At 47.9% G+C, this 23,954-nt stretch overlaps 2 protein-coding genes across 33 annotated transcripts; one reads left to right on the top strand and one right to left on the bottom strand.

Moving 5' to 3' along the window:
- Nucleotides 1-11: 11 nt before the first annotated feature.
- Oard1 (O-acyl-ADP-ribose deacylase 1) lies at nt 12-10,307 on the top strand. 32 transcript variants are annotated; one of them, XM_087566999.1, is made up of 8 exons: nt 51-242; nt 376-646; nt 850-926; nt 1,286-1,430; nt 3,795-3,853; nt 4,803-4,915; nt 6,219-6,325; nt 7,554-8,757. In XM_087566999.1, the coding sequence occupies exons 3-7, from the start codon at nt 888-890 to the stop codon at nt 6,319-6,321; spliced, it is 459 nt and encodes a 152-aa protein (XP_087423125.1). In that variant the 5' UTR covers nt 51-242; nt 376-646; nt 850-887; the 3' UTR covers nt 6,322-6,325; nt 7,554-8,757.
- Nucleotides 8,739-22,286, bottom strand: Apobec2 (apolipoprotein B mRNA editing enzyme catalytic subunit 2). The gene is given in 3 exon segments (NM_001106883.1): nt 8,739-9,118; nt 12,576-13,139; nt 22,033-22,286. Coding segments are annotated over 2 exon segments (675 nt in total). The 5' UTR covers nt 22,164-22,286; the 3' UTR covers nt 8,739-9,118; nt 12,576-12,595.
- Nucleotides 22,287-23,954: the final 1,668 nt, after the last annotated feature.

Below are 23,954 nucleotides of genomic sequence, written 5' to 3'. Positions count from 1 at the left end.
TTTTTTAAACTGTCCACCTATATCTAAGCGTCCACTGGGACCCACCCCCTAGGGCCAAATGCGCAAGCGCTCTTCTTCTCTAGTAGGGGTCGGTATTTCGGTACGCATGCCTGAGCGGCAGCGGGAACCTACGGAATTTACCGCCGGAAATTCTGAAGCCTTTACTACAGAGAGCGGGCACGGCTACCTAGCTAGAGAGGCTCACTTCCGCCCCGTTAAGGGATGGGGGCGGCCATCTTAGAGTGCGTACAATCAAAGGCTTTGGCGGGATTTGTTCTGTGTCGGGGCGCTTCTGTTGCTTCCCATCTTCGAGGGTTTCATCTCGAACCCTTCCCTGCGTGGAGGAGGGCCTGCTGACGGCCGATTCCTTTGCAGGTGAAGAATGACCCCAGCACCCACTTTTCTACGGATCCCAGGACTTCCCTCCTTAGAGTAGGAGAGAATGAGAAGTCATTTCACACTTTCCTTCCTGCACCTCCAAGACAGTTGGTGATCGTCCCCTGAGAAGCTGTTCTCTCCACCTGAGTTCGATTCACTCTGATTGCCGCTCAATGCGCTTGTGGTCAAGTCTTTCCCATTCTAAGCCATATTCTCTGGGGAAATACTGGACTGTCCTAAACCTACCCTGCTAGGAGAAGGCTTGAAAGTAAGGAGGTGTGTCTTGGGACCGCCTTTTCTTCCGCTCCTGGAAAGCTGTTTTGTGTTGCCTCTTAGAGATTGAGTGAACTCAAATTCAGAGATAATACGCTAAGGAGGTGGGGAAAACTAAATGGGTTGTCAGGGTGATCTGAACACGCGATGTTCAGGCTGCCTGCGCCGTTTTTACTTGCTTTTCCTTTTCATTAGCAGAAGAAACTCTTAAATTCTGGAAATAGCGACTCAGTATCATGGCCAGCCGCATTAATGAAGATCCAGAAGGAAGTCGAGTGCGTAACAGCTATTAAATTTATCGGTGAAGTGAAATTCAGAGTAATTGAGGTCAAAAGCATAAACACTTTTTAATTAAACCAATAATTGGATTCTCGCCCCTCCCTGTTTGTTTCTCTCAAGCTGATTTACTGGGGAAAGGCTAATACAATCCTAGGCAGATAACAATCATCCCTCACTTCCCTTTTACAGATACTTTAAAATTTAGTGCTTAATTCTTTAAGATGGGAAGGGATGTTTTTAATTCAGAGTGTCAGAGAAGCAGGTTTGGGGCAGTAGGGGTGGGGCTCTGTTGAAGATCTGAAAGGAGAAACAGTTTTCTGGTTTTAACCTTTTTCTTTTCCTTTGCACATTTTAGATCACTTATGTGAAAGGAGATCTTTTCGCATGCCCCAAAACAGACTCTCTAGCCCATTGTATCAGTGAGGATTGTCGAATGGGTGCTGGAATAGCTGTTCTCTTCAAGAAGAGATTTGGAGGGGTGCAGGAACTGTTAAGTCAACGTGAGTTCTGAGAGCATCGTATCCTGTTTCATGCTGGCTGAAGCCTGGTGTGGTCTTCCATTAGACTCCGTGTACATGTACAAAGAGATTTCTGGTGACTGCTTTTAACTGTTAAGGGGTTATTGTTGCTGTTGTGCAGCTACTGCTGCTAGAGTTTTTTGTTTGTTTTTTTTTTTAACTTCCTCAAGATTGGCATCTGATGTGATTTTTACCACACTAATCAGAGTTGTCAAAGTTTCCGGTCTCTTCCCCCTTTTTGTGTCTGAGTTTGCAGTATGCAGATACATGCATGTAAGGAGGCCTGGGGTTGGCACCATCTGTCTTTGTTTGCTCTCCACCTTTTTCTTTTGAATCTCTTAATAACATAGAGTTTGTTCATTTAGCCCCATTGGGTTAGTGCCGGGCATCCTGGATGTGTTTTTCCAGTTTGGGCTCTACAGTGTGTACCTGACACCTAGGTTTTATGTGGGTGCTAGGAATCACCCCAAGATTCTCATGTTTGTGCAGTATGCACTTTACTGATTAACTCATTGCCCCAAAGTTGTCCTTCCAAAGTATTTCACTTCTCTCAAACTTTGGTTAACTGAAGGCCTTATCAAGTTCCATGTGCTTTGGCGGTCAGGGTCCTGTCCTAAATATTACTCTGTTCTTCCTTAGAAGTAGAGTCTCATTGTGGAGCCTAGGCTGGCCTGGCACTTGGCGTGAAACATAAGTTTGTCTTGAACTCTTAGCAGTCCTGCTGGCTCAGGCTCCTGAAAATGCACATTACAGGCATGAGCCACGACAGCAGGCCTTCTCAACTTAATTCTTCACAGTGTGATTTGGGCCAGAAATGGTTGCAAGACACCTCGATCCCAGTGATTGAGATATAGAGAGGGATGGATCACAGTGAGTTCAAGACAAGCCTGGTCTCCATGAAGAGTTCCAGGCCAGCCCGGGCTATGTACTTAGACCTGTGAAGTGTGGTTTGGAAACCACTTTACAGATCCGTCCACCACTTTCTGCCAGTGACTTTAAATGAGAACTTTGTATTAGAGTACATCTGGAGCTTCTGAAATAATCTCGGACTATAGTTCAGCCCTACCCTCTGCAGAAGAGCTAGTTCTCCAGACTGCTAAGACACTGTACCATTTTGTATAAAGCTGGGACAAAAGCTTACTGCCTTTGGTTACAGTTATTTAAAATGATGACATTAGTCAGATGGCGGTGGTACATGCCCTTAATGTCAACACTTAGGAGACTGAGGAAGATGGATCTCTGTTAGTTCAAGTCCAGCCTGGTTTACAGAGTGCGTTCTAGACCAGCTGGGACTGTTAACACAGAGAAATCCTATCTTGGGGAAACAAACAAGAACAACAACAGAAATGATGGCACTGTTTCTGAATAGATAATGGAATAACTTAGGACCTTCAGTGGCTCTCATAGCACTGTGTGGTTGCATACACCTCTGATCCTCGTAGTCACGAGGCAGAAGCAGGCAGATCTCTGTAAGTTCAAGGTCAGCCTGGTCTACAGAGCAAGCTCTAGGGCAGCCAGGGCTGCATAAAGAAGTAGGGAGTGGGGTGCAAAGGAGGAGTGTTCTTATAATGTCTAATACAACACTGAAAGGTGGTTGTTGGGATAGGGGCGTGATTCAGTCACTGAACAAGCATGAAGGTGGACGTTTCATCCTCAGAACCCATCTTTTATTTTTGTAAAGCTAGGCACAAATATGTTTGTTCCCAATCCTGGGAAGATGAAGGTAGGTGGATCTCTGTGGCTCACTGGCCAGTATAGCTGATTCAGGGAGCTCCAGTCTCATCGACAGAGCCTGGCTCAAAAAAACAGAAGAAGAAAAAGAGAGAAAAACAAAATATTAGATGGGGTGGGGATGTTGGAAAGATGGCTCAGTGGCTAATAGCAGGTACTGCTTTTGAAGAAGACCCTAATTTGATTGCATCCACGTGGGGTATCACAATTGCCTGTAACTCTGGTCCCAGGGGATCTGATATCTCTGGCTTCCACAGGCACCTGTACTTGTGCACATACGCATACATGAACATAATTTAAAAATAATAAAAGTAAATACTTTGAATAATTAGATGGAAAGTAGTTGAGAAAGCACTCAATATTGACCTCTTGTCTCGTGCCCACCTGTACATGTGTGGATGTGCACCCCCCACCCACACACATATATACAAGATCTCGTGAATAAATATGTTTGACAACTTTTGAATAGCGGTCCATTCTAAGACAATTTTAAGACATAAGTGAGCAGATCACAGGAATTGGGGTAAATATGGTCAGGTCTGTAAAAACTGCTTTATCATAAGTGTGGAAATAGACCTTTTTCCTTTTTACTATTAAATAACTGTTTGCTTTTAGAAAAGAAGTCTGGAGAAGTGGCTGTTCTGAAGAGAGATGGGCGATATATATATTACTTGGTAAGATGGGGCAAATCGTCATACCGTGTAGATTGGCAAGTAGATGACTTCTCGGCATTGGCAACGCTCCATCCTAGACAGCAAAGGATGCCAAACAGCTCCCATTTCACTTAGCTCCGCTCCAGAGGTGCTGGCTGCTTGGATCACTGGCAGGTGTACCAGGCTGCCCCAGTTCCATGGCGAGACAACTTTGCTGTCCTCTATGGGCCTGTGGTCTAAGAGTGGCAGACCTAGGGCGATCCACTGTTATTTCTTAGTCATAGTGAGAGGAAACCATATCTCAAGAGAGATTTCCCTTAGGGCCTTTAGTCTTCTCTGTTAAGAGCCACTAAATGTTCTGTTCCTCTCCTGCCTGCTTTGGGGAATATAGGATATAGGATTCTTTATCTTTTACCCTATCTTGGTCCTAAAAGAGGTTCCCTTCCTTACAGTTGGGGGCGGGGTGGGAGTGATTTAGAGCCAACCCACAAGCCTTTACTTAAGGATAGCAAACACTTGGGAGACACACTAACCTGCCACGTGGGGTCTTAAAAGCCAAGACTGCTTTTCAGTTAGAAGAACTGTCTCTTGCTGCTGCTGCTGTAGAGAAATAAAAAGCCAAGGAGCATGATTTCTAAATGAACAGGCTTTGAAGGGGGTTGCTCAGGCAGTATGAGGGCTTGGCACAGTGTGCCCCTTCACCGGGGATCTTAGGCATGGCAGTGGGTTTGGCTTTCCTATGCCGACGTTTTCCTTGTTACTCACAGAGTGTTTCTCAGTCACTGATGGGTTTTCTCTGGCTGGAGGATGTTGCCATCCCTGCTTTAAAGAGTTAAGTGAATTAATCTATAAAGCCGTGTTTATTCTTAGAATTTTCTGGGTGTAGAGGAATCTGATCACTGCTGCTTTGTTGACTGCTGTACTGGGAGGTGGAGCTAATGAGAATTCGAATCCTTTCTTTTGTGTTCAGATTACAAAGAAACGGGCTTCACACAAGCCAACGTATGAGAATCTACGGAAGAGTTTAGAGGCCATGAAGTCCCATTGTTTGAAGAATGGCGTCACTGACCTCTCCATGCCCAGGCAAGGGAATCCTGAATTGATTGGTGAAATTTAATCTCTAACTTCCAGGCCACGCCTAGAGTGTAGGTGTAAACAGGTCCTTGTTTGTCAGAGCTCCCCACTAAGTGGCCATGCTGCCATAGCATAGCTGTCTTCTAGCTTGACTTGAATGAATCCGGTGAACGATGGGAGGCCCACCCGCCTCCTCTCCTCCATGGGGAGTGCCCGTGGTTCTGTGTGTGAAGCGCTGGCCTCTACCCCTAAAGCAGTGGAATCTCAGGATGGAGACAGAGCAACTGCCTTCCCCTCGGGCTACTTCTGACCTCAAATTGTTGGTGCTAGGAAAGTTGTCAGTGACCTCTGCCTTTTATGCTACATGCCAGCTTGTGTTCCTGTGGGTAGCAGTCAGAGTGTCCTTGATGTCTGTCTGAGGACTTAAATGATATGGTCTTCGGTGACCCTTTGCTTGAGGACCTGGTCCATATCCCCTCTCCTTTTATTATTCTAGTAGTTTTCAGTCTTTTTATTTCTTAATGTGCATTAGTGTTTTGCCTGCATGTATATCTGTGTGAGGATGTTGGATCGCTGGAAGTGGAGTTACAGACAGCTGTGAGCTGCCATGTGGGTGCTGGGAATTAAACTCCTGGTCCTCTGGAAGAGCAGCCAAAGGCCCCTCTCTAGCCCATCATCCCTTCAGTGTACTCATGGCTTATATAACAGGAACTTGAAAGTCACTGTTCAGGAACTTTATTGTCCCGCTATCATATAAATTGGCAGTTTTAAGCAGCCCCTTTGTCCCTAAGGCTGCTGAGGATCAGTACAGTGTCAGATTAAGGGAAAGTGTCAGGTGGTAGAGTTGACAAGAGAAAGAGCTCACTCCGGCTGCAGCCGGCGGGGTCTTTGGACAGTCCGTTTTGATTGTTTTCTAAGATCCTCCCCCTCTGTGTGCTCCTAACATTGTTATGTAAAGTGCGTTTTAAACACAGGTACACTCACCTACCTGCCACTCAAGTTACTTTTCCTTGAAAGAGGGGAGCTAGGCTAGTGGCCTCGAGTCAAAGACTGAATAATTATTAGAAAGTAATTAGAAATAATTGGAAAACAGATATGAGGGCCGCCTAAGAGCTGTCCTGAGTGAGTCGACTTGGAGCTCCTTCATCATGACTTCCTATAGGTGTGAGCCAGGGTGACTGCTTTGGTCAGAGCTCAGAGGGAGAGGGAAGGGAGCTGGTTCCTGAGTGCTTTCACCATAACCAGGGTTGTTGTTTTCACCCTTGATCTTAATCAAAAGACAAGGAAAGATGGTGTTTTCTTTTGCTCTCAGGATTGGATGCGGTCTGGATCGTCTGCAGTGGGAAAATGTATCTGCAATTCTTGAAGAGGTGTTTGAGTCAACAGACATCAAGATTACCGTGTACACACTCTGAACAGGTGAAGATGTTGGGTGAGCCCAAGGCCATCTACGAAGCTGGAGCCCCAAGCAGCTGTACCACCTCAGAATGGGCAGAGGACAGTGTGTGTGAGGGCGTCTCTGTCACAGGCCAGCTGTGGCTTTCTGTACTCCAAGATGATAGGGAGGGCATTGTACCCAAGCAGGAGGGTGAGGTTTGTCACTAGCCAGGAAAGCAGGTAGGGAAGCTTAAGTTTTAGGGCCCGCTTTGCTTAGCCACTACTGCATTTGTTTGTCTGGCCACTGGGTGGCAGCGTTGATTCTAATTCTCTTTCTTTTGAAGAGAAATTGTGGGAAAGGTAAACTTTCAAGATTCTTTGACATCTTTGTGTTTGTGCATTGGTGTTAGTCATCAGAAATCATCACAGGAGAGGGTTATGGTCATGATATCACAGTGTGTCAAGAGTGCAACAATAAACTTTTCCCTTGGGTTCATTGAGGTTTGCACGCGTGAACGTTTGTGTTCTGGATCTTGGGGTCAGGCTAAACCTGGGACTTAATTTTGAAAAGCCAGGGTTCACTGGGAAGAGCAACAAGGTAAGAGGTAGGTATGGACAAGGACTGTGTCCGCCTGGTTACAAGGTGGGGTTAGAGTGCTTGGGGGCTCTTTACTGTCTGCTGTATAGTTGATGTGACTGGACATGCCTGGACTTAATCAGGAGGCCAGCAAAATAACACTAAAGACTCAGGGGCAAAGACGAGTGGTGTTTTCCCCTCCCTAAAGATTGTGACACGCAGCGAACTGGAATCTCAGGAGCACTACAGTGATTATTGTCCCTTTTCTGAAACCAAGGACAAGCACCATGTCTGTGGTGGGAAGATAAAGCCCATGGCTTTAGTCACTGTTCTGTTATTAGAGTTATTGGGGCAGCTAGGAATCCTCCGTACCCCAGAGTGGTGGTACTGCACGTTAACACAGCCAGACTCCCCACAGACTAGTCTAGTGGATGCTGGTTGGTCAGGAATGGGCGATTGTTCCGGTGTAAAAATAACAAGTAAGTTAGAAGGGGCTGTGAGGACACCAGGAGAGCGCTGGTGACATGATCTGGGTACGTGAGACATGTTCTTAGCAGACTGCAGCCTGCTGCCTGAGGCTGGGAGGTGGGGGGGTTGGACAGACAAGTTCTACATGGTGGTGTGGGAGGAGGAGTCCATTACTGACTTAGGCCAAAGCTTTCATTAGAATCTTCTGTGTGTCTAAAATTGTAGGGGAAAGCCTGAATCCATGAAGCAGATGAAAGCCGTGATGGGCAGGCAGATCATGATAGTCACTCGGGGAAATCTTTCCGTTCCTTCTCCCGTGGATCGACTCTGCAGCCTTTCGTGTTAGATATTCCTCCACCACCTCCACTTCAGCTCCTGTGGAAACATCTGAACACTTGGTCACATCAGTAGCTCTCTAGGCTCCTTTGCTTTTAAGGGGATTATGGTTAATAGTTAATTTTTGTCAGGGAGCTTGATTGGCTGTCGGTGACATTCTGGACCTTGGCAGGGATGTGATTAAGTGCCTTTGGGTCAAATTCCAGTGACTTATCGAACATGAAACCTGAGGAAAGGAGAGCGGCCTGATAACTGGATGAACACCACCTCCTCAGAAGCCCAGTTAGTCTGCCTGACAGACACCCAAGCACCCTGACAGACACGAGGTGTGCTTTCACTTCTGCGAGGACTCAGACAAACCCTTTGGGAAGTGACCCCTGCTCCCATCCTGTCATCGTTTCCAAGTGCTGCTTGTTGGAGTCTCACGGTGTGAACATTCAGCTGTTACTTTTCACCCCCACTTTAGGGAGAAGAAAGTTGCTTATTGCTTGGCTGCTGGGATGTGGATGTCATAAAATTCTGAGCCTTGTGTCCCCCACCATACTCAAAGGACAGGAAAAGCCATCCTTTACATACAATCCCAGGAGCGCATTGTTTCTTTTTTTTCAGTGTTCAGTAATGCTGGGGATGGACCGAGGGCCTTGCGTAGTCCACCTTCTGGTCAACCCAGACGCTCTGCTGCCTCACACTTTTACTTTACGTCAGTCAGTCTCCTGGTTGCCACTGTATATCAGGCTGGCCAGCCCACATACCTCCAGGGATTCTCGAGCCTTCGTCTTGTACTCAGATTCGTGCTTCTACATCCTGCTTCATGTGCGTTCTGGGGATCTGGAGCCAGGTTCTCGTGCTTGCAGCAAGAGCTGTACACCCTAAGCCATTGCCATCTCTCCAGCCCTCAGGTCAGGACCATGGTGGGAAGTCAGCCTGGGAGAGCGTTCTTCACTGTCAAGACCTGGCTTCATCTTCCTAATGCCATGGCTTGGTTCTTAGCCTACAAAATCCCTGCACCTAGGTATCCGCTCTCTGACCATGGGAACTTCCCAATGTCCCACTTTCTTAAAAGAACAGGCCACAAAAAACGCTATTTCCTTTATTGATGTTGCTATTTTGTCTTTTAAAAAGCCAGCTCAATTCAAAACACTTTTCTAGATGTATTTTGAAGTCAAACCTTGACTATGAATCTCTGTCTCAGGCAGCACCCCTGGAGAGGCAACAAGACCCTCCACCCCCAGGTACCTGCTGCCCACATCACACGTTTTTCTTGTCTTCATTTTCCTTTCTTCCAAGAGCCATGTTGGAAGGCATGGCTGAATGAATGATGGCCTGAGATGTGTTTTGAGTTCTCTGAGGGGAGGTAATGGTAGGTATCAGATGTCCAACTCCAAGTAGAATCAGGAAGCCAGGCATGTCCCGGATGCCATCCTGGTCATTGCTCTGAGTGGCAGCAGGCAGACCTTCATGGAAAACAGCACGTTACTGAGAGCCTTGCTAACTCCCGACAGCCAACCCTCAGAGATAACTAAAGCCTCTTTTGCTTTCCCTAAAAGACCCTGGATGTCCTCTCCGGGACCACCTGTGCTTCCCGGCTGAGCTGGTGTTGGGGTTGTCTCTTCACTGCTGTGGTGGTGTTAGCACAGCCCCAGAGATCTGTTTGGAGTCTGCTCTCTTACGTTAAACACACAATACAAATGCTCTGCTGTAGCTTTGTGTGGTCCAGAACTTACAACACAGACCAGGCTAGCCTTGAACTCAGCTGTCTACCTCAGCTTCCCATGGGCCAGTCAGCCAGTCTTTCTTAAAGCAAAAGATAAAAATAAGAGATAGACAAATTGTATTTCTAAAGTGCTTGCTTTTTAGTGAACTTTAAGTAGGGCTGGCTGTTCTTAAGGGGCATTTGTAGACTGTCATGGCTTTTTTTTTTTTTTTTGGATTGTATTTGACCTGCCCTCAGGAACTCAGAAGACCCACAGATATGCCAAAGGAAGTGTGCTGATGGGTTCAAGAATATTGTTGTGCCCTGGGTTCAGTCCTTAGCTCCAAAACAAAAACAAAAACAAAAAAATGTTGTATCTGTATACCCAAGAAGGAGTTAAATTCTTTTTAACATTACACTTATTTATGTGTACAGGGGGCGGCATGTAGGTTTGGAGGTTGAAGAATAACTTTGGGGATTAGTCCTCTCTTTCCACTATGTGGGTCCCATAGATGAAACTCGGGTCTTCAGGATTGGTGGTGAGCACCTTTACTAGGTGACCCGCTGGCCCAAAATATTCTATTTTAAAATAAGCTGACTTAGACACGTACTTCTCCCTCGTACCGGATTATTTACTGAGTGTCAAAACCCCCAGTGATCCAAATCTAAAACTTTAATTATCATTGAAATTCACAATTTTAATTAAAGTAAAAAAGATCCCTGAAGACTTGCTAGTTTGGTAGCTGGCAGAAGTGGGCTGTAAAAGTCTTCAAAGGGGCTGGAGAGTTAGCTCAGTCGGTTAAGGAGCAAAGCTGGACACCTGAGCTCCATTCCCGGGGCTCACACAGTGGAAACACAGCCCCAGCTCTGGTAAGTTGTCCTCTGACCTCCGTGTGTGCCTTGACATGTGCCCCTTCCACATACACATAAATAAATGTAATCTCATTAAACGTGTGGAATTTTTGTAGGGGAGGTGGTTTTGTTTTTGAGGTAGGGTATGTAGCCCAGGCTGGCCTATAAACTCTCTATTCTCTTCAACTCACCTCTTGGTGCTGGGAGCATGGGCATAGACAGCCATGCTCAGATTATTTTTATTCTCGTTGACAGAGCTAGAAACTGAATCCAGTCGTATGCATGCTAGAAAAGCATTTCACAACCCTATCGCAAATCTTTGGGTTTTGTAAGCATTCTACTGTCGAACTACCCACAGCCCACACTCTTGGGTTTTTTGTTTAGTTTTGACTCTTATTTTCGAGACAAGGTCTCATTCCGTAGCGTGGGTTAGCCTGAGACTTGACATAACCCAAGATAGCCTCTAACCCATAATCCTCCTGCCTCTCTGCCTCTGGAGTGCCAGGATTATAGGCACACAGCACCGAATGCCTCTCCCCCTTGAAGACCGCAAAAGAAAACACGTCAGGGTTAAAATTAAGTCAGCAGTCACCGTTCTGGTGAGTCTTATGCTGGCTACTAGTGGTGCTTGCACTAACAAAAGTCTTTGAGGAATTTTAAATTAAGCAAGTTCTGCATTTTCAGGGATCCACCATGAGTCTTTCTTTACTGCTGTCACGACCCAGTCTCCTGTGTTACTTCATGAAGCATCTCTGCTCTGTCCCTTGGCTAAGGAGACTATTCTGAGAGTGTGTCCGCTTGGACAGGAAGATGCTCAGCCTGAGGATGCCTGGGCACCCCGTGGGCACGCCTAATAGCAAACACCTGCCAACACACAGGGCCGGAACCTCAGCCTTCCAGAACATGTCCGAGAAGCTGCATCTTCTCTTAAGGGTACTGGAAGTGAGAAACGTCAAACACAAATTGGATGATCTTCATGAACGCATGCTGCGTCCATGTTTTATGAATACGGGAGTCGTTCCAAAATTAAACTCGGGTAGGAGTGCAGTGAGGATCCTTCACCAACAGCAGGGGATTTTGATCAGTAATACTCTGGCCTTGGAAAGGGGTTCAGTCACAGCAGTTCTGTGGAAGCAAACTAGATCAGACCAAATTCAAAAGATAGCGAAGGATCTTTTACCCTCTTTCCTGAGGATAATTGGCCTGTTTCTGTGAGAGTCTAATTTACCCTCAGCAAGAGGCCAAATTGGCCTTAATTGTGTCCTAATTATTTGCCTAAACAGCTCATCTTTATTTCCAGTTCTCCTATCACCTCTTGACATCTGTAGGAGCCGGCTTCTATGCTGTTTTAGTTACAAACACCTCTTAACCCTTTAGACACTCACCTCATGGAGTTTGACTCTCCATGAGTTAGTTCTCATGGTGATTCCCTTTGAGAAGAATGCCCTAGCCTTTATGCACCCACATAGCAATCACCGAGAGCCCTCAAAGAATAGCCCTCTGAAAGCAAGAGGGCAGATCCGGTTCAAATGGAAAGTAGGATAAATACAGGGCTAGAGAGATGGCTCAGAGCTTTAGAGCTCTGGTTTCTCTTCCCAACAACCGGGGTTTCATTCCCTACACCGTGTGCCTCACAACTGCCTGTAACTCCAGTTCCAGGGGGATCTAATGCCCTCCTCTGGCCTCCTTGGATACAAGGCATGCACACGGTACACAAAAATACATACAAGCAAAACACCCACACATAATTTTAAAAATAAAAAATGAAAAAAAAAAAAAAAGATGAAAAAAGAAATTCGCCACCCAAGACTGAAAACCCTGTGTTACAGAAGAACAGAGGCGGTTGGTGACTTTGGAACTAGGGATCTAGAAAGCATCCAACAGTAAGGGTCTTGGAGTCTCTGGAGTTCCGGTGGTCCTAAGCCACCATGTGAGTGCAAGGAATCAACCTGAGCCCTTTGCAAGAATAACCAGTGTTCACAACCACTAAGCATCTCTCCAGCCCTTATTTTCTACTTTTGTGCGTCTGCATGTGGATCTGAGCAAGTGCATTCTAGTGTCTGGAATCCAGAAGTGTTAAGTACCCTGGGACTGGAGTCACAGGGAGCTGTGAGCCACTCAGTATGGGTGCTGGGAGCCAAACTTTAGAGCAGCCAATGCAATTAATGGAGAAACCATGTCTTCAACCCTAACACTTGGATTTAGGTAGGGGGATTCAGAAACAATGTTCTTGAATGTTTCTACAACCAATCCATTCAGAGGAATGCAGCCCATGAGACTCGCGTTTCTTCCTACCTGAGCTCAAACCTTTCTGCTCAAGTGAACAGTTAATAGAGAGACGGTGCCAGGGCACCAGGAAAACTCACGGAAGGCTGAGCTCTGTTGCCTACTTCAGGATGTCTGCCAACTTCTCCTCATAGTATAGGAAGTTCTCCTGAATGTCCTCCCAGGGCTCAAAGGCCTTGGATTCACCCTCTTCTTGCTCCACAAAATTCTGCCAGAGGTACTCGAAGTCCTGGGGTTTCATGATGCGAAGTTTGCAGCCCGCCTCCTTCAGCTTCTTCAGGGCGGCCTGGACCTCTGGCTCCTCCCACATGAAGAGCCGGCTCACCAGGATGAGCAGCCGCAGGTTCTTGGTCTTGCTGAGGGTCTTGAGAATTCGGTCGGCGCAGGCTGCACAGGGGCTGGAGGACACATACCAGGTGACATTATACTTCAGGGCCGGGTCGAAAGCTGGCAGGATGGTGTTAAAGAAAGCCTCCTCAGCGTGGGCACCAGCGTGTTCATCCTCCAGGTAGCCCTGCGTCGCCTGCACTTGGCCTCCCTTGCTCTGTGCTTCGACCACATAGCAGAGAAAGGTCTTGTTCCGCCCGGAACTGTATTCCACGTTCCGGAACTGAAACTTAAAGAAGTTGACAGGCAGTCGCACCCTGTAGGTCAAGGGGACAAGAAGGGGATGGTGAGTCTTTGTTTCTAGGACCTAAAGCAGGCAGATCTCCAAGGCCCGTTTCATTCTTATTGAAAAATGAGCCGCGTCCATGCTAACACTGACTACACACACTGAGTGGATCCCAGAGGTTACGGGGGCTTGCTACTCTTCTAGAAGACTTGCGTTTACTTCCCAGCCCCCATGTTCAGCAACTCACAACTACCTGTAACTCTAGTTCCAAGAGCTCTGACACACATTTCTGGCTTTCAAAGTCACCTGTACACATTCAGTGACGCATACACATCAATATGAAAATATTCACCCCTCCAAAACAATACGGTCTTTTTACGTATCCCTGGCTGTCTTGGAACAAACTATATAGACAAGGAACTCACAGAGATCTGCCTGCATTTACCTCTGAGTGCTGGGAGTAAAGGCATGAGCCACCATGCTTGGCTCAAAAGTAAATCTCTCACATAGAGCTCAATGGGAGGGACAGAGATAATCTGGATTTGAGTTTGTATTCTTATTACCCCACTAAGAAGTGACCCCGATGTGTCCACATTTGACCTAGTTTCCCTCCCTCATTTCTTTCTCTCAACAGGGTCCAGTTAGCCCAACCGGCCTGGGACTCCAGCTCATCTTGCCTCAGTCTTCCAAGTTCTGGGATAGTGGGTGAGTGCCACCCCTGTCCCATCAGCACACTCCACAATGAGGCAGTAGGATGTGAAATTTCTCTCGATGGAACAAGACAACGACTTTACAGAGTGTCTCATGCCTTCCTTTCTCATCGAAGCTCACATAGATTGCATTTTGGTCATGGAATGGCCTATATCATGTAATACAGTGTTCTCCTATTGGCTGCTTCTCATTTGAAAGGGGTTTCACATGATTATCTGTAAGAATTACCTGTACGACGAGTCTATGCAAGGGTATACCACTGGGTGATTAAGCTTGTGTCATTTCAGTCTTGAAAGACTTGGCCCTTGGCCTCCATGTGACTGTCATCTAGCGGCTAGAATCTAGTTAGACTGCCGAGATGTAAATAAACAGCCCAGAATGCTAGAACATTGCAAAAGTGGGCAGGAGAGAATCTCCGGAGTGTGAGGATTGGTTCGTCAACCTGACTAGATTAGAATCACCCGGGGATACCACCTCTAGGCATGTCTGTGAGGAAGTTTCCAGGGCATTTACCTGAGAAGGGAAGAACTACCCTGAATTTTAGGAACCATGGCATGGGCTCAGGTCTCAGACTGATGGAAAGAGAGAGAGAGAGAGAGAGAGAGAGAGAGAGAGAGAGAGAGAACGCCAAGCACCAGCGTTCCCTGATTCCAGCTTCCTGGCTGTGGATGCCATGCGACCAACCACCTCACTTATGCCTTCCAGGCTCCAACGGGTTATATCTCCTCAGACTGTGAGCCCAAAGAAACTGTTCTTCCATTGCGTTTGGTTACAGCAACAAGGGCAAGCTTTAGACAAAGTGTGGAGGCTCTTGAATGTTGCACCTTGATTCGCGAGGCCATACAAAATGTCTCCCAGTTCCTCAAGAAAAGTGCGCTGTAGGTGACCTCCAGGGAAGATCGCAGTGGTGCCACCTGGCTGATGCAGCATGACTGGGTATAGCCTGAGGTTGATCTCAAGAGCCCACTAGATGTCTTAGGACAGTGGACTTGGTAAGTAGAAGGTTTAAGGGGAGAGTTATATCAGGCAATAAATGGAGTGGGAGTAGCTGGGCATTTTAAAGACCAGCATGCCATTAATGAGCGGAGAGGCATAGGAGTTGATGATCACATTCTTTTAAAATTATATTTACTTACTTATCCACGGGGAGGAGGCACCCGTGCCAGTCATGTGTGTGGAAATCAAAGGACAAAGAGAAGTTGAGGCCCGGGGTGGGGATGGGGTGGGGGTGGAGCTTGGGTAATGAGGACTGACAGCCAAGCCAGCGTCTTTTACCTGCTGAGGCTGCTTTGCGACCCTCAAAGATTATTCTTATTTTCCTCTTTCGTGAGTGTTTTCCTACAATTTAGACCTGTATAGGTTGGGGGGGGGGGAGTGAAAATGAGATTTTTTTTCCAAGTCAGGAATGGAAAGGTGTTGATTTAATTATTAATTAATAAATCCCGGTGACAATGTCGCTGCCCGCCTCAATTCTTTATGTTCTCAAATGAAAGAGACACACATACACAACCTTTGTATTTTAATACGCCCTATGCAGCGCAATAGCTGGGAGACTGCCTAGCCTCCATGCTGGTAGACTCTATCTCCCATGGATAATTCTGAATTACTACTTACTAACTTCTGCGTTCCATTTTGGCTACTCCGGACCCATTTGTATAGCCCTTTGGGCTCTGCATTCTTGGCCCAGAGCCCAGGGCGCTCTCCTTGCTTCTCTACTCCTATTGGCTGCTGGTATCTTTATTACCAATCAGAACCAACTGGGGGCGGGTTCCCAGAAGGTACCTGCAGACCCTCTTGTGCAAACAGTTTGGGGACAACATTATTAGCATTTGTAAAACAAAGGAGGAACTCCTGCCAGAGGTCTTGCTTGGTCGCTAGGCAGGGGCATGGCTCCCTGAGAGTGCTTGCCAGGCCAGCAAGGTCCCCAGTTCTGCAGAATAAACGTGCAATCAACGTGCGGACACCTGCTGCAGAGCGTGGCCCGGGACACCACTAACTCACTCATCGCCTGTCTCTTTGCTTCTTCTCTCTCCCCAGGAGGGTCAGCATACTCCAGGGCTGCAGGGGAGGCCCCTAGTGTCCCAAACCTTGGCTGCTTAAAGAGAAGCAGCCGAATGTTAGAGCACAGGAAGTCCCCCGCCTCCACGGACCTCCCCACACACACCTGGGGATTTAACTTCCCCTTGCTAAATGTTCTCCACTCCCGTTCCCACTCACCCTGCTGTCAAGGTAAAGTTCCCAATATGAAGATGGATCTGTCTGAGGTGAGGACCTAGCCCCCGGATTCCCTCAGGGCTATATTTAGCTCTCTAAGCCCCTCCATCCCAGGCTGAAAGAGTTTATTATTTACTTCACATTGCATCAGGACCAAATCTCCCGATGTCTTTCTTCATTTGAACCGGAAGAAGACTCCCTGGTAGTTCCACTTCCCCACCAGGCCACCCTCCAGCTCTATCTATCTATCTATCTATTTATCTATCTATCTATCTATCTATCTATCTATCTATCTATCTATCTATTTGCCCAAACTTTTTTTTTTTGGACGTTTAAAAATTTTTACAAGATTCCTTTTCTCCCTTCCCAAGACCAACCCGGAGCCTCCCCTGTGCAGAGTCCTGGGAGAAGGAGGTGTCGGTAGTCCTAAGTCTACCTTACGGGCCTGGGACTTTCACAGTGGTTGCTCCATATGGTACTTTGAGCTTTTTTCCCCTCCTGGTGCTCTTTCCCTTCCCCCGACGTCCAAAGCATTGCTCCAACTTTGCTCACTGTAGCCTCATTAAAAGCAAGAATTTGGCTCAGCCGACAGTAGCAAGCTAGCTCAATGGATGAGAACTGAGTATGGCTTGAAGCCCCTCCCTCATAAACTCTGACATTTGCCCCCTCCTCTTCTTCCCTGAGCATGAAGAGAGGACCCAGAAATCTTAAACCCATGGGAGAGGAAGAAAGGTCACCTCACTATAAATATCCATTTCTGAGCCAGTTCTGCCAGCAGCCCAGGGCCTGTCCTGCCCCTCACAGGGCCTCTGCTCTAGCTGCTTAAGGGAGGGCCTGCGGCCTACACTTTCCTTTGGCTTGGCTAGAGCCTGAGCTTGCTTGGCTCCTTCCACTCCTCACTAAGGCTTTCTGGTGAGGAGCATAAAGGTCAAATGAGGTTCTTCGGGTTTCCTGTGAACTACCTCAGTCAAGAAAGGGCTGGCTGAGATCTGACATCGATGCAGGGAGCTGGGTAAAAGGAGTATCTCAGGCCACTGGGGAAACACAGGATAAACCAAGACTTCTTCGCCCCTTAGGGGGAGAGAGGAAGCCGAGGCGTCTAGTTTCTCCACTGCAAACCTTTCTTCTAATAACATAGTGCAGCTAAACATTGCTCTCGACCTCAGGGGATTTCCCTGCTAAAGAGGCAGTGGGCATTGTCTTCTGTGTAATTGTGCACGTGTGCACATGTGTGTTGGGAGGGTAGGCTAGAGCGACAATTGGCCAGAAGTCTTGTTTCTCTGTATTTAGTCACTCATTCGGGTGTAGACCTGGGGTATGGTTCCAGTCCTCTCTTTTAGGAACTGGGCATTGAGTGGAACAAATAGGGAAAATCAGAACCTAATATCTAGCTGAATGAGGGGGACCTGATATGGGCATATGTAGTATGTTTTTTCTAAGGTGTAAACTTTAAAACATTTGCGTTTCCTAACCACAGATATGCAGTGAGAGGGAGCAGCACAGGAATCCCTAGAATCTAGCTGGTCAGAGGTGAGTTGCTACAAAGTAACCCTGAAGTGGAAAGTCCAGATCCTTCAGGAGGGAAGACCCGATACTGACATGTTCAGGTTCCCCTCACATCTGTGTAGGTAGATCCGGCGCTCTCAGGAACCACCTTTCTCAGACCCACTCACTATGGGATGCCGCTCAGGGAGAGGAGGGTAGAGCAAAGCGGACGATTCTAGAACAGGCGAGGATGCCAGATTCGCAGGGCTGCATGAAGCTCTCTGCCCAAGGCAAACAGGAAGTCTGTGTCTTCTCTATGGGAGACTCTCGTTCCACAGTGTTGACCTCCCTGAAGGCCAGGGTGGCAGTCGGTGGACTGTTTCCTGGTTCTAGTAGTGCACTCCCCAGCATGCTCCAGAGACCAGGGTGAGACAATGTGGCCTTATGAATAGGGCGTGAGTGTTAGAGCGGACGCCTTTAACCCAGCACTTGGGGGTGGTGGGGAGGGCAGAGGTGGGTGGATCTCAGTGAACTGGAAGGCAGCCCGGTCTACTTAATTAGTTCCAGGACAGCCAGAGCTACACAATGAGAGCCTGTCTCAAAAAAAGCCTAAAGTGTTTGCTGTGCAAGAGTCAGAACCCAACTTTGAATTCTCAGAACCTAAGTAAAAAGTTAGATGTGGTAGGGCCCTTGCCTGTAACCCAGGCATTCCTAAGGGAATATAGAAAGTAGAAACAGAAGCCACCCTGGCAGCTCATGGTCCAGCAAATGGACACTGTGGAAAAGGCACGAGGCCCTGCCTCAAAGAGGTGAAGGTGGGGATAGACCCTCAAGGGAGTTCTCTGACCTCCACATGTGTACCTCATGGTATGCATGCTCCCACGCTCACACAGCTTGCACGCACACACAACTGGTGTTGAAGGCTCACTGCATAGACGTGAGTGAGCAAACCACTTACATGCATACAGTAAAATAAGCAAGCGTAGAAGAATACGGTGTGGTGGAAAGAAAACTCACTCTGCCATGTATCCCCAGTCTACCCCTGTGACAGCAACTGTGCCGTCTACAGACACATACATGATGCCACACTTACAAGGATGGTGCTAGGTCAAGCCAGGGTCAGCCATGGCAGACATGGAAAGATGGGGATCATGTTGTCCCTCAGCATCCCAGTGCTTGCTGCAAGGGCATGCCTGGGAAATTCTGTCTGTGCTGAGAACCGCACGTCTCTCTGTATTCTGCTCTTCTCTGTGTAAGAATCCCTCTCTCCATTTCGTCTCCTGTCACAGTGGCTTGCGAGAGCCTAACACACGGAAGTGCTCATTCATTAGGTCCATTCATTGGCCCTGCAAATATTTATTGAGTACCAGTTGAGAGCTAGGGATAGAGTGATGAGTGAGAGCCCTTGCTCTCATGTAGGAGAGCTATTCCGACAGAAGCAAGCAATTCATGGGTGGCAAATATTTGTGGATATAAAGATCCTCTTTATGATTTGCTTGGGGGTAGTGGTTGCTTTGTGGTCATAAAGTCCTGGGGTTTGTGCCCTATGACTCTGGCTAACCTTGAGTAAAGTTCTGTCCCTCCGAGGTTTAGTTCTATATGCAAATGACCGAGTAATTCAACCTCTGGGACTTGGAACAATAGTAGACACTTAATAAGTCTCTGCTACTATTGATGGATGACATCTTCTCTAAGCCTCAAGTTGAATCATTCAAAGGACCAAACCACAAAAAGAGAAACTTCTGGAACCGAGAGAAATGTACCCAGCTCTTCGTGGGAAGGAAAAAAATTTCCCTAAGTTGTAACACGATTTCTATATCACCACCACCACCACCACCATCATCAACACCATCATGTGTGTGTATGTTTGTTGCACATGCTGTGTGGTGTGGATACCAGTGTGTGCATGTCATGCCACCTGTTTGGAGGCCGGAGGACAATGTTCTCCCTTTGTGCGGGTTCTGGGAGTTGAACTCAGGTTGCCGGCTTGCACGACAAGCTCCTTTACTTTCTGAGCCATTTTGCAAGCCTACTATTTGCTGATTTCTTCTGGTGTAAACCCTGCACTGTGGAGACCTCAGAGTAGCGGTGGAAATCCCTGAACACAGTCCAGGGAAGAGGTGGGCAGAGTCGCCTCTCCAGATGCGAGGATCTGCCTTCAGCCCACACGGATAGTTTGAGACCCTTTCCCGAATCTTCCACTATCTTCCTTTATTCTTGTACTCGGGACTCTTTTCTGTCTGTCTGCCTGTCCATCCGAAGTGCCCCATGTAAACAGAATCACAACAGACAAATCTCTCTCCTTGTTCCTCTACAAACCCTCCTCACCCCAGACTGTTCCTGCCAAGTGACCCCTACTCTTCTACGAGTTTCAGCCCAAGTCTAAGGAGCATTTTAGACCTGTGGCGTCTAGACTAGGAAAGGAGCAGCTTCTCGGGCCCTGTAGGAAAGAGGAGAAGGAGAGACATCTTTACTGGCCCTGCAAAGACACAGCCATACCTCTGGGCTATTTTAAGTATCTGTTTATCCAGAGAGGCCCGAGAGACAGATCACCACAGCTGCTGTCTGTGTGCAAGAAACAGAGCTCCACCTCCATCCAGAAGTGCTCTCAGAGCTCAGAATGGTACCCCTCTGTGCCCCTTTCTCTGAGCCTTGAGTCATAGGAAACCTCCAACTCTCATTTCCATGGGAGACCTGTGGGCAAGACACTTAGCTAGGAATCCTAAGACCGAGTACTGCTTCCTGGTTCTCTGGTCTTAGATATATTGTTTAGTTTCCCTGAGTCTGCTTCTCTTCTCTTCTCTTCTCTTCTCTTCTCTTCTCTTCTCTTCTCTTCTCTTCTCTTCTCTTCTCTTTCCTCTTCCTCCTCCTCCTCTTCTTCCTCCTCCTCCTCCTCTTCTTCCTCTCTCTCTCTCTCTCTCTCTCTCTCTCTCTCTCTCTCTCTCTCTCTCTCATCATTACCTGAGGGTGAATAACCAAATTCTATTGACCACATCTTGTGTTGTGAAGCCTTAGACAAATGTCAGTTGTTAGAGAACCTTCGGGCTCCGTTGCCCTGGGACCCCGATGTGTGTTCAATTCAAATAACAGTCTAATTGTGTTGTTGACCCACCTTGCCCTGTACCTGAGAGATCAAAAGCTGCATAGAGCGGAAGGTATGTGTGTAACCCAGGACAGCATGGTCCAGGACGCCGGGGTGTCAGTAAAAGGATCCTCCACCATAGACGAGCCACTGGAATGGAGGGCCCTGCTGGCCTATTCGCCCTAGGCTTCCCCTGTGTCTATATTAGTCTGTGCCCAGCTGGTGCCTTAATCCTAGGATGAGAGCAAGCTTATCTGGGTAAGCAAGAGTGACTAGAAGTTCAATGGCTACTCACATCTCAGGAACCAAGCAACGTTTCCCCCTGGGCTCTCTTAGAAGTCAGAAAACATCTGAGCAGGAAGGGACATTAAGAATCAAGTCGGGTAGCTTCCTCATGTTAGAAATAGGAAAATGGAGGCCAGGCCTGGGGCAATACAGGTCAAACATGAAACAGCCAGTCCAAACTACTCCCCAGGGCTGCTTCTCCTCCTTCATGCCTTTGTCCTCCTGAGACTCGGTGTGCCCTCACCCAGCCTTTGTGCATTGCTGTGAAGGGGAACCATAGTTCAGGGAGGAAACTTGCCCTCCCAGCCCCTTCCTACTTTGCCTTGGATTTAGCGGCATCTTCCTCTCTAGGAGTAGAGAGAGGTAAAGAGGAAGACTACTTGTGTTCATTTCTGGAGATGGCACAATCTGGACGAGAGGGGACCCTGTAGACAAATTTGAGCCCAGTTGCTATAGGCTGTGCCTAAGCAGTCTTGGCGACGACTGTCTTGCTGGGGCCATCTTTAAATGTGCTGTTCTCTCCGGACTTGTTGGGTTTGGGCTAAATGCACAGGCAGGTGATGCCCAATACCCAGCAAGCCCGATTGCCACCAGGGCTCCTCCCTCTCCACAGCATCCATACCACCACTCTTCCAGAAACTTCTCTCGGCGGGGGTCCTATCCTGCCTTTGCACATGGTCAGAGATCACCATGAAGAAAATGTCGTGTAGTTTCATTCTGTGGCTTCCGTTCCCGCCCGAGGCACTCCTCCTACATCCTTCTGATTAAGAGGTCCAAGTTGTCACCTCAAAAAGCCAGGAGTAGCTGGACCTGGTGGTACGTGCTTTTAATCCCAGCAATGAAGAGGCAGAGGCAGGAGGAGAATCTCCGTGAGTTCAAGGCCAGCCTGGTTTATGTAGTGTGATCCAGGCCAGCCAGAGTTACAGGGTAAAACACTGATTCAAATACATACATACATACATACATACATACATACATACATACATACATACAAGATGCCTTTGCTGCCATGAAGCCTCCTGCTAGCATACTGGACACAGAGCTCATAGCTGACCTTGGCCTCCACTACTCTTGTCCTAACCTTCCACAGCCTGCTCAGACCCCATACTCTCCCAGGAAGGAGACCCAGCCCCTATACAAGGCTTACCCAGTGACGATCTCGAAGGGCGGCAGATCGATCAGCTCCTTCAGCTTCTCAGGGTCTTCTAGGTTCTCCAAATCGTCTCCGTTCTGAGAGGCTGGTGCCGCGGCCTCAGCGGCTTCTTCCTTCTGAGCCATGGAGGAGCTGTGACTGGGAGAGGTGGAGAGGTTGCCAAGCCAGCCAAGGGCCTGGAGGCAGAGTCCCAAGCAGCTGTCAGCAGCTAAGCCTGGCTGGGGATGACAGAAAGAGGACCAGGTTTGGTGCTCCCCACAACTCAGCTGCAGGTTTTATAAGTAGGGCCTCCCGCCCCGCCCCTGGAGCTGTCTCACTCATCTTTTTTTAATTGAATGACTGACGGGTGACAGGGTGGGGGAATGGAAACTCTGGCCATGTGTATTCCCCTATTTATCAGCAGGCAGACAGGAAGCTGGCAGGTGGGGAGGGCTGGGCCAACTCTTCTCCATCTCTTGATGGAACTGTAGGGGAGAAGGCCTCTCAGGATTTTAAACAGGCCTGTGATGTAAGACGGACTTGTAGAGACCCCAGCCATTCCTGTTGGCGGAACTCAGGTTCAGGAAAAGAAGGTCTTTGTGGGGGCCTGAAATAGAAACTAATGATTTGAGAGGAAAATGTCTGTTGCTACTCAGGGTCTGCAGGTTCATTTGCTTGTTGTGAGCCAGGTGGGTGGGTGGGTGGGTGGGTCCACACTTGTTCATTTCCATGACCTTATGCCCGCCTGTGTGGCCAGAAGACCCGATCAGGTATCTTCCTCTATCAATCTCCGCCTATTTCTTTGAGGCAGGCTAACTCCCAAATCTAATGCCTCACGGTCTGAGTTAGGCTAGAAGGTAGTAAAGCCCCAGCCACTCTCAGGCCTCTGCCCTGCTCAGAGCCTAGTTTACAGGGATTTCAAGGCCACACAGCCTTTTCTTTCTTTCTTTTTTTTTTTTTTTTGGTTCTTTTTTTCGGAGCTGGGGACCGAACCCAGGGCCTTGCGCTTCCTAGGCAAGCGCTCTACCACTGAGCTAAATCCCCAACCCCTCACACAGCCTTTTCTATTGGTGCAGGAATCCAGGCTCCGTTTTTTCATGGTTGAGGATCAAGTTTAACTGTCTCTCCAACTGCTGACCACTACGTGTACAGATGTAGTAATGTCATATTTACTGAGCTTCAGAGTTTCTAAATGGTCAGTGAGTTTGGTGGTTTACCCGTAGACGTCTGTATAAGACTCACTGTAACCCTGGAAGGCAACATGTGCTCTTGTCACAGTAAACATGGGGACTCTGAGACTCACAAAAGGGTTGGGGTTAAGATCATTCGACCTTAAGTGGCATCGGTGGGCTAAAAGGCCAGTTTGGTGCACGAGGCAAACTTTCAGCCTTCATCCCCTCCATCAGTCCCGTGCTTATGTGGCAAATGTATGCTGAGCAGATGCTCTCTGCTGGGAACTGTTCCAGGCACCGAGGCACAGAGCAGACCAAAGAAAGAAGCAAGGGAAAGCCCTGCTCGCCTGCAGCTTGTGGACGTCAGCTGCTACATCAGCTAAGGAAAATAATATCAGATGTTTTGGTAAACGCAGGGGATAACAGGCAGGGAGGGGTCTGAAAAAGACAAAGGGTGAGATTACATTTTAAGAAGATGTTTGCTTTTCCTTTGTTTCTTTGTTTTTGAGAGAGACTCTCTAGGATGCCCAGGTTGTCCTGGAAACACCAGGCTGGCCTTGAACCCACAGAGATCTATCTGCCTCTAACTCTGCTTCCCAACTGCCGGGATTAAAGGCCGGGGTCAGTACACCTTGTCCTTACTTTTCTATTTTTAGTGATCTGTGTTTAAGTCAGTGTGCATACATGCATATAAGTGTATGCGCCTGCAGAGGCCAGGAGAGGGCGTCAGATACCTTGGAGGTGGAGTGACAAGAAGTTATGAGC

Source organism: Rattus norvegicus, chromosome 9 (assembly GCF_021556685.1).
Source record: "Rattus norvegicus strain SHRSP/BbbUtx chromosome 9, alternate assembly SHRSP_T2T, whole genome shotgun sequence".
Taxonomy (NCBI): Eukaryota; Metazoa; Chordata; class Mammalia; order Rodentia; family Muridae; genus Rattus; species Rattus norvegicus.
This window is presented reverse-complemented; position numbering and strand designations above follow the sequence as displayed.